At 38.4% G+C, this 14,326-nt stretch overlaps 1 protein-coding gene across 3 annotated transcripts in view; it reads left to right on the top strand.

Moving 5' to 3' along the window:
* Positions 1-14,326, top strand: part of kiaa1549la (KIAA1549-like a) — a 61,852-nt gene that overhangs the window by 43,197 nt on the left and 4,329 nt on the right. For 2 of the 3 annotated variants that reach the window (XM_020656348.2, XM_020656346.2), the window contains 11 exons: positions 1,423-1,616; positions 3,802-3,944; positions 5,252-5,373; positions 6,235-6,455; positions 7,043-7,175; positions 8,842-9,083; positions 9,561-9,729; positions 10,233-10,330; positions 13,675-13,820; positions 13,910-14,064; positions 14,181-14,249. In XM_020656348.2, the coding sequence (XP_020512004.2) occupies positions 1,423-1,616; positions 3,802-3,944; positions 5,252-5,373; positions 6,235-6,455; positions 7,043-7,175; positions 8,842-9,083; positions 9,561-9,729; positions 10,233-10,330; positions 13,675-13,820; positions 13,910-14,064; positions 14,181-14,210 (1,653 nt within the window). In that variant the 3' untranslated portion in view covers positions 14,211-14,249. The remainder of the gene's footprint in view (positions 1-1,422; positions 1,617-3,801; positions 3,945-5,251; positions 5,374-6,234; positions 6,456-7,042; positions 7,176-8,841; positions 9,084-9,560; positions 9,730-10,232; positions 10,331-13,674; positions 13,821-13,909; positions 14,065-14,180; positions 14,250-14,326) is intronic. The other variant, XM_020656347.2, reaches the window with a different exon arrangement.

The raw sequence follows: 14,326 nt of genomic DNA, 5'->3' as shown, positions 1-14,326 counted from the left end.
AGCATTTTTTTCTCCATTTCTTTCACTACTTATCATTTCTGCAGATTGAATTTAGTTATACAAAACAGTCGAGTATTGAATGCTTAAAACCAAAACCCTTGACTGTAAAGCACTATTTTCATCTAACTAATCACCATTATCTGAATTTAAAACATATTCAGGGGACACACTCTCTGAAATCTGATCAGCTGTTCTAAATGCAACACTTTTTATAATACTGCTGTTGATCAGAAAAGATTGAAAATAGACTTAAATCACATGGACTTTCAGTCTTACAGTAACAGTGGTGCTTAATAAGATCAATAACATCTGAAAAGTTGGTGAGGGTTTCAGGTCCTCACATCCTGTGTGTGCTGAGCATCTCAGGCAGGGCTCATATGCTGATGATGTGTTGCAAAAACACAACATAATAAAAAGCTCACCTATTTTAACTGTGAGCTGAGAGTAGTTCTCTGCAACCATAAACTCTAACATTGATAATTGGATAGACAGTTTGACAAAATACCAGGAACACCTTCACTACAATGTCTAGGTCATGGAAATGCAAATAATTCAACATTTTAATACATAAAACTTCCCGTATTCATCCATATGTTTTATTTTTCTCTGAACTTCATAAGAATGAAATGAATGATGTAAGAATATCAAACATTAATTGTTCTACTGCTTTTAAGAAAAAATACCTCTAATGCCAGGAGAGTGTTTGCTGCAGCAGCTTAGCAGTAGCCCTCCGGATGACATCATCCTGTTTGAACAATAACACCATACATACGTTTTAACCATTTGTATTGATAATGGAATAAAAAATAATGTTTTACCACGATTTTAGTAAATATGTGCACATCAACCACAGAGCAGACAAAGTCTCATGCCCCCCTGAGATCTTTAGTTGACTGTGCCCCTCTGACTCCTTATAGCCAACATTTTCTTTGGAGCAAATGTAAAAAAGATTATTTTTTAAAATGTTTTGGGATCTATCATTCAGACTGTGCATCTGTCTGCTGTCCTGTGTTATGAGGCTCAAATTCATTTTAAGATTTCCTTCCATTTTGAGACGCTTATTGCCCACACTTTATTAAAGTATTTTTTGATCGTTATTGTTGGTTATGAGTCACACTGAACTATAGTGTTTCACTTAACTACAGACTGTGATGTGTAGAAAAACATGCATCCTGTGTTTAGTACCTCTAAAACGGATTCATATTGTTTTTTTGAGTACCTCAATCCAACAGGCTAACGGGAAACGACACAGTCTTTAGGAACAACAGATTACACTTTTGTCACTTGGTTTGAGAAAAATAATATCTGAGGCACCTTTTTAGCCAATTAGACATAAGTGTGTTTACAACCTGCAATAGCTGTGTCCTTGTTGAAATCAACAGCTTTATGAGCCCTGGTGTGTCTTCTTGTTTTCTTTGGCAGCCGGTCCAGGGCTTTGACTACGCCAAGAAGCACATGTGTCGAACAGGTGATGATACCATCTCTGTTACCAAGGACACTCTGGTGCTCGGCCTGCCGGTACGAGATGCTCCACTCTCATTATCTTTGGATAAGAAGGTCCACCAGGATGGGACCGCCAGCAAAAGGCCTCCATCTGCTGACATACAAAAAGGAGGGTAAGACGTTTTAGAAAACTTTGATTTCTTTGTTTTGGGGGTTTACAAGAAAACATTCTTATTTTTGTGTTTTGCCTTCATAAAGCAGTTATGTAAACATCTGACTATCAAACTGATATAAACAAATCTTACATATGACTTATAAACACTCAATACCTTAAGTAATATCACCTTAAACATACAGGTTTAATCCTTTATTTGTTTAAAAATAACAAAAAATGTGGCAGTGAATTAGAATAAACATTCATTGATTTATTTTTTTTTAAACAGCTTGAAACCAAAACGTGTTCACCTGATTTTGGGTAGGAAGCGATGAACAATACCAACTTGCATTTTGTAAGAATAACCTGGGACTCAATTAAAAACATTTTCCAGAAGAACAGCCAGTGAGCTTGCAGAACATTTGGGGTTTACAGTTTTTTCATGGATGTTTAACAAACCATCAGTATTATTTTGTTGTCACGGATGTAAATCGTAAACTAGTCTGGCCACTCAAATCCTCCTTATATCCTGTTATTGTGTTAAAATAATAAGCTCACTGGACATACTGTGTCATCACCTGGCTCAGGTATTTTACAAAGAGAAAGCCACACACACAATGGAGTGGACATTTATTTTATTCAACTGCAGTAGTCAAAGATGTGTGTGATATTTACTGTAAGGCTGAGGCGGTTGAGACTGAGAGACAGTGTGAACCTCTGACAGGCCCCACTAAGCTGAGCAGGCACAAGTCAAACACACACACATCCACATGCCAACAAGTAGCAAAAGCACGACAGGACTGAGAGACTAACAAAAACCTTGTAAGATCGGCAGGCTGAGTCGGAGTTGAATACTTGTACATGGGAATCACATAGTTCTTGAGCAGCTGTTTCAACTATCCAGCGATTAAACTCTGAGCTTATTGAAAGGTAAAGACATCAGTGTTTATTTGTACATCGCTATGTTGAGCCAGAGTAAACCAAACAGTAAGCAGTGCAGACTCTACAACTGACATGATCTGAACATAAGTCAAGTGTAAACTAGAAGCTGTTCAGAGTCAGTAAACATAAGAATTTACTTGTTTGCATGCAAATTTGGATGAAGCCAATTTGAAGGCTTTTAGAAATGTCTATTTTATTAGCAGTTAGGCCAATACACAGAGGCTGTTTCTCATGGTTATTCAGCTTAACTTCTCTTAAATTAATCTTAGAGGGCTCAATCTGCTACATGAAGAGTGTACCAGTGCATTTGTCTATTTTTCACTGATGAATCAGAATTAGGTTTATTGCCAAGTAGGTTTACACATACAAGAAGTATGTTTATGTTTGAATGTTACATTTAAAAATATGAATTTTACATTTAAAAATATAAATGTTACATTTATAAAAATATAAATGTAACATTTATAAAAATATAAATATTACATTTATAAAAATATAAATGTTACATTTAAAAATATAAATGTTACATTTAATAATATATACATGTTACATTTAATAATATATAAATGTTAAAGAAAGCCAAGGCCAGATGAAAATAAACAGCGTGTTCTTGAGATTTTAAATATGTTTTACGAAATGTTTGACATCAGAGACTGTAGATGCAAACACACAATTTTAAGGATTCATGATACTGTAGATCTGCAGGGCAATTTAACCATCCTCACCCACTTAAGATGTCATGGAGATGTTTCTTCATAATGTCCAAAATAACTGTCAGGATTTTATTGTACTTCTTTTTATTGAATACATTTAGTCCAGTGAGCTGGGTCTGAATGTATCTTTAAGTGTGTCTGAGCTACGGTTAAGTTTCTAGTTGTGATAGTTAAAAATATGTATGAGGATCCTTTGAGATTTACATAAGAGTGTTTTAATACATTATGGCTTACCTGTCAAGATATTTAAATATATTGCCATTAAGGTGGATCAAACATCTTTTTACAAAAACATCACTAAGAAATTGCTGAAATAAAATACAGAAAAGGAAAAAAAACAAAAACCTTAATCTAGAGGTTTATACGACTAGAAGTTGTGTAAAAACAACCAGCATCAAGGCTTTTTACAACATGTGGACCATAGGACTTACACAATTTATACAGTGTATATATATATATATATATATATATGTCATGTGTATAAAATAGACTAACAAATAATTTCCTTCCCTCTCTTGCCTCTGGGTATTGTTGCCATGGATACAACAGACGGTTGCCAAGTGACGAGGATGGTTCAGTGTCAAGCAAGGGCTCTGGGAAGCTGAACACGAGTAAGAACTCCTCAGCCCGAAGACCAACAAACAGTAGCAGCAAGAATGGCAAGGAGGAGCTGCACAAGAGGAGCACAAACGGTGAGGTGGTGCAGGCGGATTCTGAGGAGCAGAGAAAGAGTGAAAAAGATGATAGATTATAAGAGATATGGTAAATGGGTGACTTGAGCTTGTATTGCACTTTTCTAGTCTACTCAAAGCACCTACCCATTCACACACTGATCTTAAATCATTGCATATATCATAACTTTTTTGTGAGAAGCATTGCATCATAGGCTGACTTACTCAGTCTTCCCCAAATATCTGTTTTTTTTGTTCAGTAACAGCAAGAAATGAAGCCACAGGATTGCACCCATTATGTAGTGACAGTGCAAAGATTGAATCCCAGATTTTATGATTGTTGAAGCAATACAGTCTGTCATATTAACTCAGTCAGGCAGTGGGCACCTGCCATGTCATAGACACAGTAATACAGAGTACCTTATATAATGCAAGAAGCAGATGGCATGTCATACAGTTGATGTTCCCTGATCAAAGATTTTAATTTAGCAATTAGGAATCAGACAGGTAATCTAAGAAATCCAAGAAGCAACATTTGAGAATTGTTATAATTTATGTTTGCATGACAATATTGCAAGAACAGTGTATTTGTGAAAACAAGAACACGCACCAGGAAGTAAGCATAAAAGCAAAGTTTTCCCTGTTGCATATACTTAAATGTATTTCTCCAAACCTACTGCCCAGACACATTCCTCTCTGGAAATAAATCCTATACTAATCAACTTTTATCACTAGCAAACAGTTATGCCAGCTATCACTAAGCTAAATGTATTATTATTATTATTTATACACAACAACAACATTCTGCTAAAAGCTCATGTCTTAAAAATAATTGCAAAAAGCTACTTAACATGTCTAATATTTTGGGGAGCATTATATATGTTTTAGGATAATAGGAAACATATCTTGTTACCTATTATGCTCTTTTAAGGATTAAACAAACATGATTTAAAGTGTGAATGAGCGTCACAGGTTTCCACTTCGGAGGCTAGCTTTTGTCAAATTTGCAGTTTTCATGCTAAGCCAAAGTACCTTGATCATGTACAGTGATTAGAGTGGAACGAGTTGTTCAATTTGAATCTTAGCTTGAAAGTATATTTCCCAATATTCTCTTTTCAATATGGGACAGTATAAAAACCATGACATGCATGAATCTTAACCTGGATGCATTTTAACAGAGGGTGAGATGCTATGCCCCAATAGAATCTTTGGAAAATTGGTGAATAAAAATGGAATTGACAGAGTTTGTGATGATTTCTGTTAGAAATGTTGCAGTTTACTACAATGACGTTCTCTGTCTAACCTGTTTGTCTTCTTTGTCTTAGCAGATCCGTATGAGGATCATTCAGGCTCTCTGCGTCTCATCACAATCAAACCCATGACAGCTCAGCCAACCTACTCTTACCCCTCTGCATCCCACAGCCAAGACTCTGTTGTCCTCAATGGAGAGGTGAATCTGCACAAAAACACTGCAAACACACACTGCAAACACACACACTTCTGAAGCTTTATTTCACTGAGCTGTGAGGTGAGTCGGCGGTATACTATACAGCACAAACGCTTAAGCAGCCTACTGTTGAGGCTTTATGACAGTAACTCTAGGGATAGCTGTATGGGGGAAACTCTCTGGGGGTACTTGATATGATTGTGATGGGGCTTAGCTTATTTGATGATATGAGTTTCAATTAAAAAAGACTCAGTCTATGCTAATACCAGAGCACTGGCTAACAGTACTTAGCAAACAATCAGAGAAGGCCAAATGGTTCTCTTAAATGAATGCATGAATAGTTAGAGAAGAAGCTCAGGATAAACAGTTGAATTAATGGATGAAGTCAATCACATTTCTTTAACAGAAATGTCAAAACTGACGTTCTAAAGTTTTTTCCATATTTGTAGCATGTGGAATCCTATTGGTTAGTTTTACATTTACCAGTTGCAGGAATGGTAATAGGTGTAAAAGGAATGTAAAAATTCACATTAAGAGTATAGGTCAAGTTGTGAAAATGTTAAGCTAAAAGCATGTTGTATGGACCAGTATCCACTGTTATTTATTTTGATTTGTAGAGGGAAAATGGACTTACAGTATGTAGCGCTTTTCTAGATAGATAGATAGATAGATAGATAGATAGATAGATAGATGGATAGATAGATAGATAGATAGATAGATAGATAGATACTTTATTGATCCCGAGGGAAATTCAAATCCAAAAAAAGTTTTTTAGTGACATTCAACCATTCATATACACATACATGTGCATATAGAGCTAAGACAATACAAATACTTACTAATACTTGAATGGGTTGTTTGCAGACAAACCATGGGGGATTGAAGCAAAAATCAGACATCGAAAACTACAGGAACAAACTTCGTCAGAAAGCTCGAAGGAAGGGGTACGGGGAGTTCTCTTTATCTGAGAGCGGCAGCCATGGCTACAACCACCGTGACCCCAGGCAGAGTCGACTTGATAATGGTGTCAAGGAGCCAATGACGGCAGAAGAAAAGAGGGCCTCCTTCGCAGGATGTCACAAGAGGTACCAGAGAAGGGTGGAATAATGCTGTGCATGTTATTATTAGGCTAAATTGTATACCATCATTTAATGTGACACTATTCTATGCTTGTTTCATTTCCTTTTGTCATTATTTAGTGTCTGATGAATCTTTGTTCTGACCTTGTAGCATAATGTGCTTTCAACCAACTAGCCAAATTTGAATGTTAAAAAATCAACAACATTTTCATTTGCTGAAGCAATGCGTTTCAGAACAAGTGCTGTTTTTTGCCTAGATGATAATTATTTAACATGTAAAGGTTGAATGTGTTAAGACCTTTACCATAGCAGCAGCATTTGTTGACCTCCAACTGTAAAAGTCACAAATTGTGACATTGCTTTCACTGATTATGCTATCTTAACGACTTATCAAATTATGGATTTGTATGATTTTCAAATTGATATTTTTCATTGTGTTATTGGATTTTCATCCATCTTCTCCTATGTTTTAAAGCACACGTACATCTTTATTTGTTTGTACCTTCGTAACCTGGGTGTAACAAGAGGCATTTTCTGTATGAAACTGAGCTTAAAATGTAAAGAAATATATTTCTTCCCTAAATATCCATCAGATACTCCCAACAACGAGATCCCGCCTATTGGAGCAGGCAGTCTCTAAGCAGCCCTAGCCCAGTTGAGACGGAGATGGACCTGCTTGTGCTGAGAGAAAGATCGAGGAGGGGCATCCGTAACAATGGCTATGATGTGAGTCCCTGGAAAAGTCATTAACCTTCTCGAAGTTAGGGAAGTGGGAAGCAGGAAAAGGACCGCCAATAGAGTTTTCTTAGTGATAAGAAAATAGACCACCATAACCCTTCATTTGAACTAGGACTGTGTGTAAGTAGAAAAGATTAGCGCTAGAAGAGATTTAGAAAAATACAGTAAGGCTTTGAGGAACTTTGGAGTTTAATTCTATAAGAAATAACCAGCTAAATTTGAATGTTATAATAAATAGGAACTGTATGTCAAGATGAGCACAAAGGAAACTGTTGATGAATCCTTATTCCTGTAAAATAGGTTAAGCAATGGTCATGCGAAAGCTCAATGAATGAATGAATCAATGAATGAATCAATCAATCAATCGATCAATCAATTGATCAATCGATCAACCAACCAATCAATCAATCAAACAGTCTTTATTTGTGTTGCGCCAATTCATAACAAATGTTATCTCAGGACTATTTACAAAGAGCAGGTTAAAGACCTTACTCTTTGTTATTTTATCTACAAAGACCCAATGTTAATCCATCATGAGCACAGAACTAAGCAACATTTAGCAAAGTTACAGTGGCATGAAGAAAGGTCCTTTTTACAGGCAGAACTACCAGGCTCATGATGAACAGCCAACTGCTGATTGGGCTGGGCTTGACAGATTGGGATAGAGGAACATGCAGGAAGAAGGATAGGGAAACACATGGGAGGGGGACAAGAGACAAGAGAGTTCAGGAGCTCCCAGGAAAATATGTGGTTGGTAACTTACAAAGAACATGAAGATATACAGACAGTGACATGCAGTATTATGATGTGAATGTAGAGAGAGAGAGGAGAGAGAGGGAGAGAGGCAGAGGGAGAGAGAGAGAGAGAGAGAGAGGGAGAGAGAGAGAGAGAGAGAGAGAGGGGGAGAGATAGATAGAGAGAGGAGCTCAAGGTGCCAGTTCCCCCGGCTGTCAAAGCCTATAGCAGCATAACTAGGAGCTGGTCCATACATGGATGTATGCACCAGACAGAAAGATATAAAAACAGAGCAAGCTACAGAGAAAGAGTGAAAGAGAGAAAGAGTACAGAAAAAGAGGAATACGTCTAATGCTGCATCTCTACTGCACCAAATGAAAAACCCTACCTGAATGTCAATGACTCTGGATGTGATTATAGTCTATTCAGGGATTATGATGGGATGGCTCTGTAGCAGTTCAATGCTTGAATGTTCCAGAAGGTGAAGCAGCATGCATGACTGACTGTTGGTATACTGTAGGTAGTTTCTGGTCAATCATTTAATTGAAATGAGAAAATTACTCAATGGCACTACGTTTTTAGATAAAGACAGATATACATATTAGAGAATTGGCAAATTCCGTCATTTCAATATTCAAGTACTCTCATTAACTTATGAATGAGTAATCCTTTACTCATTAAATAAACATAAAAATGTAAATATAAATAGTTTTACTTAAAAACAAATTGGACAAGGACATTAATATCATTAGTTCATATCAATAAGTATAGACAGAAACACATCATTTTAATTGAAAATGAATGGTTTTCTACAGATTCTTGAAGTATTTTACTGTGTCAGGACGCTGAACAGACAATGTCAGCGTCCATGTCTAATTCCCCTTATCTACTGTAACTATGTCATCTGTGTGCTCTTCAGGGTGAACCTGAGCACTTTGAGGAGACCAATGTGGACCGTCTGATCAGCTCTCTGGGTTACGGAGGTGGATCTACTGGCACTGGGACAGGGAGCTTGGGGGTGAAAGCTCACCGTGGCTCTGACTCCTCCACACTCAGCTCCCAGCCATCCATTGATGAAGTCCGCACACAGATGCATATGTTGCTAGGCAACACGTTCAGCCTGGCACCTCAGGACCATAACCCCCCTTCTCCTCATACCAAGTAACTTTTTTTTTTGCAAAGACTTTTTTAAATATATGGGTCTGATATTCAGGATTGTGTAGGAAGGAAAAGAGAGAGGGTCCCTCATGCATTATTTGAAATACCAGTGTATAACCCTTTTCACACATACAGAAATCTCCTGAAAAACTCTGGAGATTAGTCTACCCGGAGGTTCTTTAGGCTATGTGTGAATGCAAACAGACACATTTTTTTACGTCACGTCTTACCTCGGGAAATCCCCCCCCCCCCTCTGACAGGGATAGTCCCCCCCTCCCCTCTGACAGGGATAGTCCCCCGTTGTGAGGCGCATATGTGAACTGCTAGGTCGGTAGATTCTCCAGAGAAGTCCTCCTGTAATTATCTAGATTTATCCGGAGTGCATATGTGCATATGAGAACACATTTCTGAACATGTCTACTTGATAACATGTCTTTCTGTTGACTCAACTTTTTTGTTAACATTCTGCTTTTTCATTAGCAGCCATCACCATCACCACCACCATGCCCACAGAGCCTACAATCCTTCCCACACAAGCCACTACAGTGATGGGGTGACCAGCGCCCCAGGGACAATGAACCATCCCTGTGGAGGAAGAACAAGAAGCACAGGTTACGAGGATATGCACCAGTGTAGTCTACCCAAACCTGTGAGTCTAGAAAGAAGTTGGAGTGTTGAAACACCCTTATTACATAAACACGTATTGATTGATTGATTGATTGATTGATTGATTGATTGATTGATTGATTAATCAACATATCAGCAATACACATTTATGGAAATATGTAGGACTTAGTACACTACCTTGTTACCTACCTCTGGTGATGTCTAGCTGTTTTTAAACTTCTGCAGTGGAGATGAATGACATTTCAGTTTATTTTTGACTTCTGTTTCTTAGTCAGTAGAATCTGCGATAATGTATTAAAATGTATGAACTGAAAAAAACAGCACAATGCTGCATTTCCTATTCTGGGTTACTCGTGGCCAAGGACAAACACACAATTTTGACATAGTCCGTGAGTGGTGCTTCTCATCAGCGATGGTTTTCGGCACTCACACTGCAAACTGTGCAAGTTGGCAGTTTGTGCCCTTTTTAAAACAAACAAAAATCAGATAAGCCAGATGCTTGTTATATACATTTCTATATTGCAGGGTTTCCGTTTCACACAACTTCCTGATATGGGCATAGGGTCTCCTCCACCACTGATCCCCTCAAGACCAGGACCACCAGCCGGGACCTCATTAAGACGGTATCACAACCACACTCACACATACAACTGAAATTACTTAGAAATGAAAATGTGCTAAAGATTACAAAATGAATTCAAATGATAAAACCAAGGAACCCTCTTCACCAAGTGGAACAAATAAAGTTATTGACTAGACATGAACTAAAATAGAGCAGCCTAGTGAATGGTTAAGAACTGAAATGTTTAATGTCACAAGGCGGGTGTTATATTTGACTCATCATTTGAGCTGTGTATCATTGCTTTCTTTTTAAAGGTTTCTATTTATCACTGTGACTACAGGGTGCCTGTGAAGGATTATCCACCATATGCCAAAAGGGACTAAATTGCTCGCCATAAAAAATATTAATGCATTAATTTCAGACCTGAATTGAGATGAACATGCCCATGATGAAAGATCTGCGAGATATCTGCAAGAATATACAAATAAACTTTAAAGATTTCATTAAAGGTGTAAGAATAAGCATAGCATACTTCAGATAGCACAAGCTAGGATCTAGAAAGGAGCAGACAACGTCAGTAAGAGCAAACGAACAGCTTTAAATCTGATCAGACCCAACAGGCAGGCAATGTACAGAGGCAAAGCCCAACATTGACAGCTGTTCTTGAGAGTTCTTATCAGCATCAACACCATCCTAAAATCATCGTTATTAAAACAAAACCATCTTCATCATCAACATCACTATCATCATTAATAATATCATTAAGTTAGTAGGTATTCATGAAAGAGCTGGGTCTTTAGCTTTTTCTTGAAGGTGCAAAGACACTCTGCAGATCCTATGGGGTTTGGTAATTGGTTTCACCACCGGGGGGCGACAGAGGAGAAGAGTCTAGTCAGAGACTTAGGACCCTGTTTGAAGGTTGGATCAGACACCTTTCATTGGCAGAGCGTAGTGGGCGGGAGGGAGTGTAGACCTGAATGAGAGAGTTAAAGTAAGCAGGAGACGTTTTTGTCTCTGTTTTGTAAGCGAGCAGCAGAGTTTTAAATTTGATGCGAGCTATAACTGGGAGCCAGAGTAAGAAGATTCAATTAAAAAAACTTTATTAGTCCCCGGGGGTGTACGTGTATCAGAACATGACCTTATGACTTAAGAGGTTTCAAATTCAGAGGTTAGATAACCATTGGTTTGTGCCTGTTGTTGTCCAGATTGTGTGTTTCAACTCTATTTGGATACTTTTATTTAAATCAACCAGACCTCTATAATGTTTTTCTGTCCAAAGAAAACTAATACAGTCTATGTGGTTTGACTCCAGATGGAGCAGATTTATATCATATTCTGTAATAAACACTACAAAATAATTCAATGTCAGAAATACAAAGAATACAGTAATCCGCAGTCTGTGTCATCCTCGTGCTTTGGCAGTCAGATACTTCTTTCCAGTTGTGTTCATGGACAGGGCCTCATTCTGAGACGGTGGCGTCATGATGGATGTGGTACATGGACCAAGGTGTATCATCTTTATCAGAATGATCCTCATTTTCACTATGGAAACAAGCTGAAGAAGAAAACATGGATGTATTTATTCACTGGCATAGCCTTGATACATGAATGAAAAACATAAACATACTATAAACAACAAATAGACTTCAGTGAATTGTAATGAGAAGGAATGACATGAAATAGTACAATATTAGTTAAACATATTGTGTAATGTCAGAAAGTTGCCTTGTGTAAATTTATAGATTAATACATACTGTCTGTTGTCAAAAAATAACAAGCAGTAATGTGTATTTTATCTACATTTATATAAAATATGGTATTATTACACAGTGCTAATCATACATGCTCTGAAATTGCCATTTAAAGGGATGATGGCGTGAATACACATACAGACGGCATGTGGCTTTGACAACGTGAACATGTGCTACAACAAAATCACTGAGTAATCCAAAACAATATAGAGATGACATACTTTTCATTTGGTGCATCATTCTGAGTAGATCCATTCATTGGTGAAAAGGTCATCTTTTTTTAGGCTAAACTGTTTTGTAAATGTTTTATTTCCAATGAAAAAGTTATTCCAGATTTTTTCTTCCTTTTTTTATCCTAATCTATAACCCACTGTTTGAAGAGTTCCTTCTTCACCTCAAGCTGCACTGATTTCATACTTGACATGCCTCTTTCGCAACAATCACTTGACAACACCTCCTTCCAATTAGCCCTCTTAAGCTACAAGATTTCAGGTCTCTCCCTCTGCTCTTTCACTGCCAACTCTGACCTGCACCAGATCTGCTCTCTTACTCAGCCCTACCTCCACCCCAACATCCCCCTGAAGGCTCCCACTGGGAAGGAGTTAAGATATCATCCCATCACTCCTCAAATATCTGCATGTTAATTAAAACTGTAAAGAGCCCTGACGCAAACACAAACAATGTTTCTCCATGGTGCTAATCTGCCCTGTATAACATCAGGAAGATCAGACCTTACCTGTCAGAACACGCTACACAGCTCCTGGTACAGGCTCTTGTGATATCACACATCGACTATTGCAACTCTACTGGCAGGTCTTCCTACATGCACTATCAAACCTCTGCAAATTATACAAAATGCAGCAACACGACTGGTCTTCAACCTTCCTAAAAGAGCACATGTCACTCCGCTGTTCATCTTCTTACTCTGGCTCCCAGTTACTGCTCGCATCAAATTTAAAACTCTGCTGCTCGCTTACAAAACAGAGACAAAAACGTCTCCTCCTTACTTTAACTCTCTCATCCAGGTCTACACTCCCTCCCACCCACTACGCTCTGCCAATGAAAGGCGTCTGATCCAACCTTCAAACAGGGTCCTAAGTCTCTAACTAGACTCTTCTCCTCTGTCGCCCCCCGGTGGTGGAATGAACTTCCAAACTCCATTTGATCTGCAGAGTCCCTCTGCACCTTTAAGAAAAAGCTAAAGACCCAGCTCTTTCATGAATACCTACGATGATGATGATGACGATGGTTTTGATATTATTGATGATAATGAGGATTTTAAAATGGTTTCTCTGCTCTTAAGAACTGCTGTCGATGTTGTGCTTCGTCTCTGTGCATTGCCTGTCAGCAACTCTGCCCGATCAGACTTAAAGCTGTTCGTTTGCACATACTGACATTGTCTGGTTGTATGAGATGAACCGATTGTTGTTGACAAAGTTGATGAGGAAAGTCCCACCCTTCTTGGTTTTGATTGGTCAGTGAGGAAGGAGTGACTTTGACTAGTGCAGCAGTGTTTCACAAGTTAAAATAATGTATAGTGTGTGCTTTGAGCACATCAACATCTGACACCAAGTGTGTTTTTGCACGTAGGCTGAAAATACTGAACGACATTGCAAGACACAGGCTTTACTGTGTGTTAATCTCTTCTCTCCAGTTCCACCCCTGATGTCAGTCTCAAACCTCGAGTGTCTGAGGCCTCAGACCTGCAGGCCCAGCAGCTCAGTGTTGCCCCGTTTCTGCCACTGTCTCGGACCCCATTCCCAGCTGTCACTGTGGACCAGTCCATCACCAACTACTCAGGTTTGACTATCATTTGTTGAAAAGCAATCAAAAGCTATTATGATATAGCAACTTCATGTATTTAATAAATCCATCCATCTCATTGACAGGAAACCCAATAACAGCAGTCTATGCTATATCAGCCAATCGCTCGGGTTACTCGGACTACTTTGTCATGTCACCACCATCCTCATACCGTAGCCCATCCTGGATGTCCTACCCACCTGAACAGGAAGACCTGCCGCGGCAGTGGAGCGACACACCAGTGAGTCACACAGCTCCTCTATAATTTAATCCAAAACATGACAGGCTGCAAACACTTTATATAACAGTATTTTATTTATTTCAAACTATGAGGCAGTCCCTCTTCTCTCCCTTCAGAACTCACGTCATCTTGAAACCATCTGTTGAAGTTGTCTGCCTGACTGAGAGGAAACAGCCAATATCTCGGTAGGCCATATAACCATGTTTTTAGTGAGTGGAAATTCTGTGTTACTTTTAATTTTTTGGTTATACATGTTGGAATG

Source organism: Labrus bergylta, chromosome 7 (genome assembly GCF_963930695.1).
Source record: "Labrus bergylta chromosome 7, fLabBer1.1, whole genome shotgun sequence".
NCBI classification, from domain to species: domain Eukaryota; kingdom Metazoa; phylum Chordata; class Actinopteri; order Labriformes; family Labridae; genus Labrus; species Labrus bergylta.
This window is presented reverse-complemented; position numbering and strand designations above follow the sequence as displayed.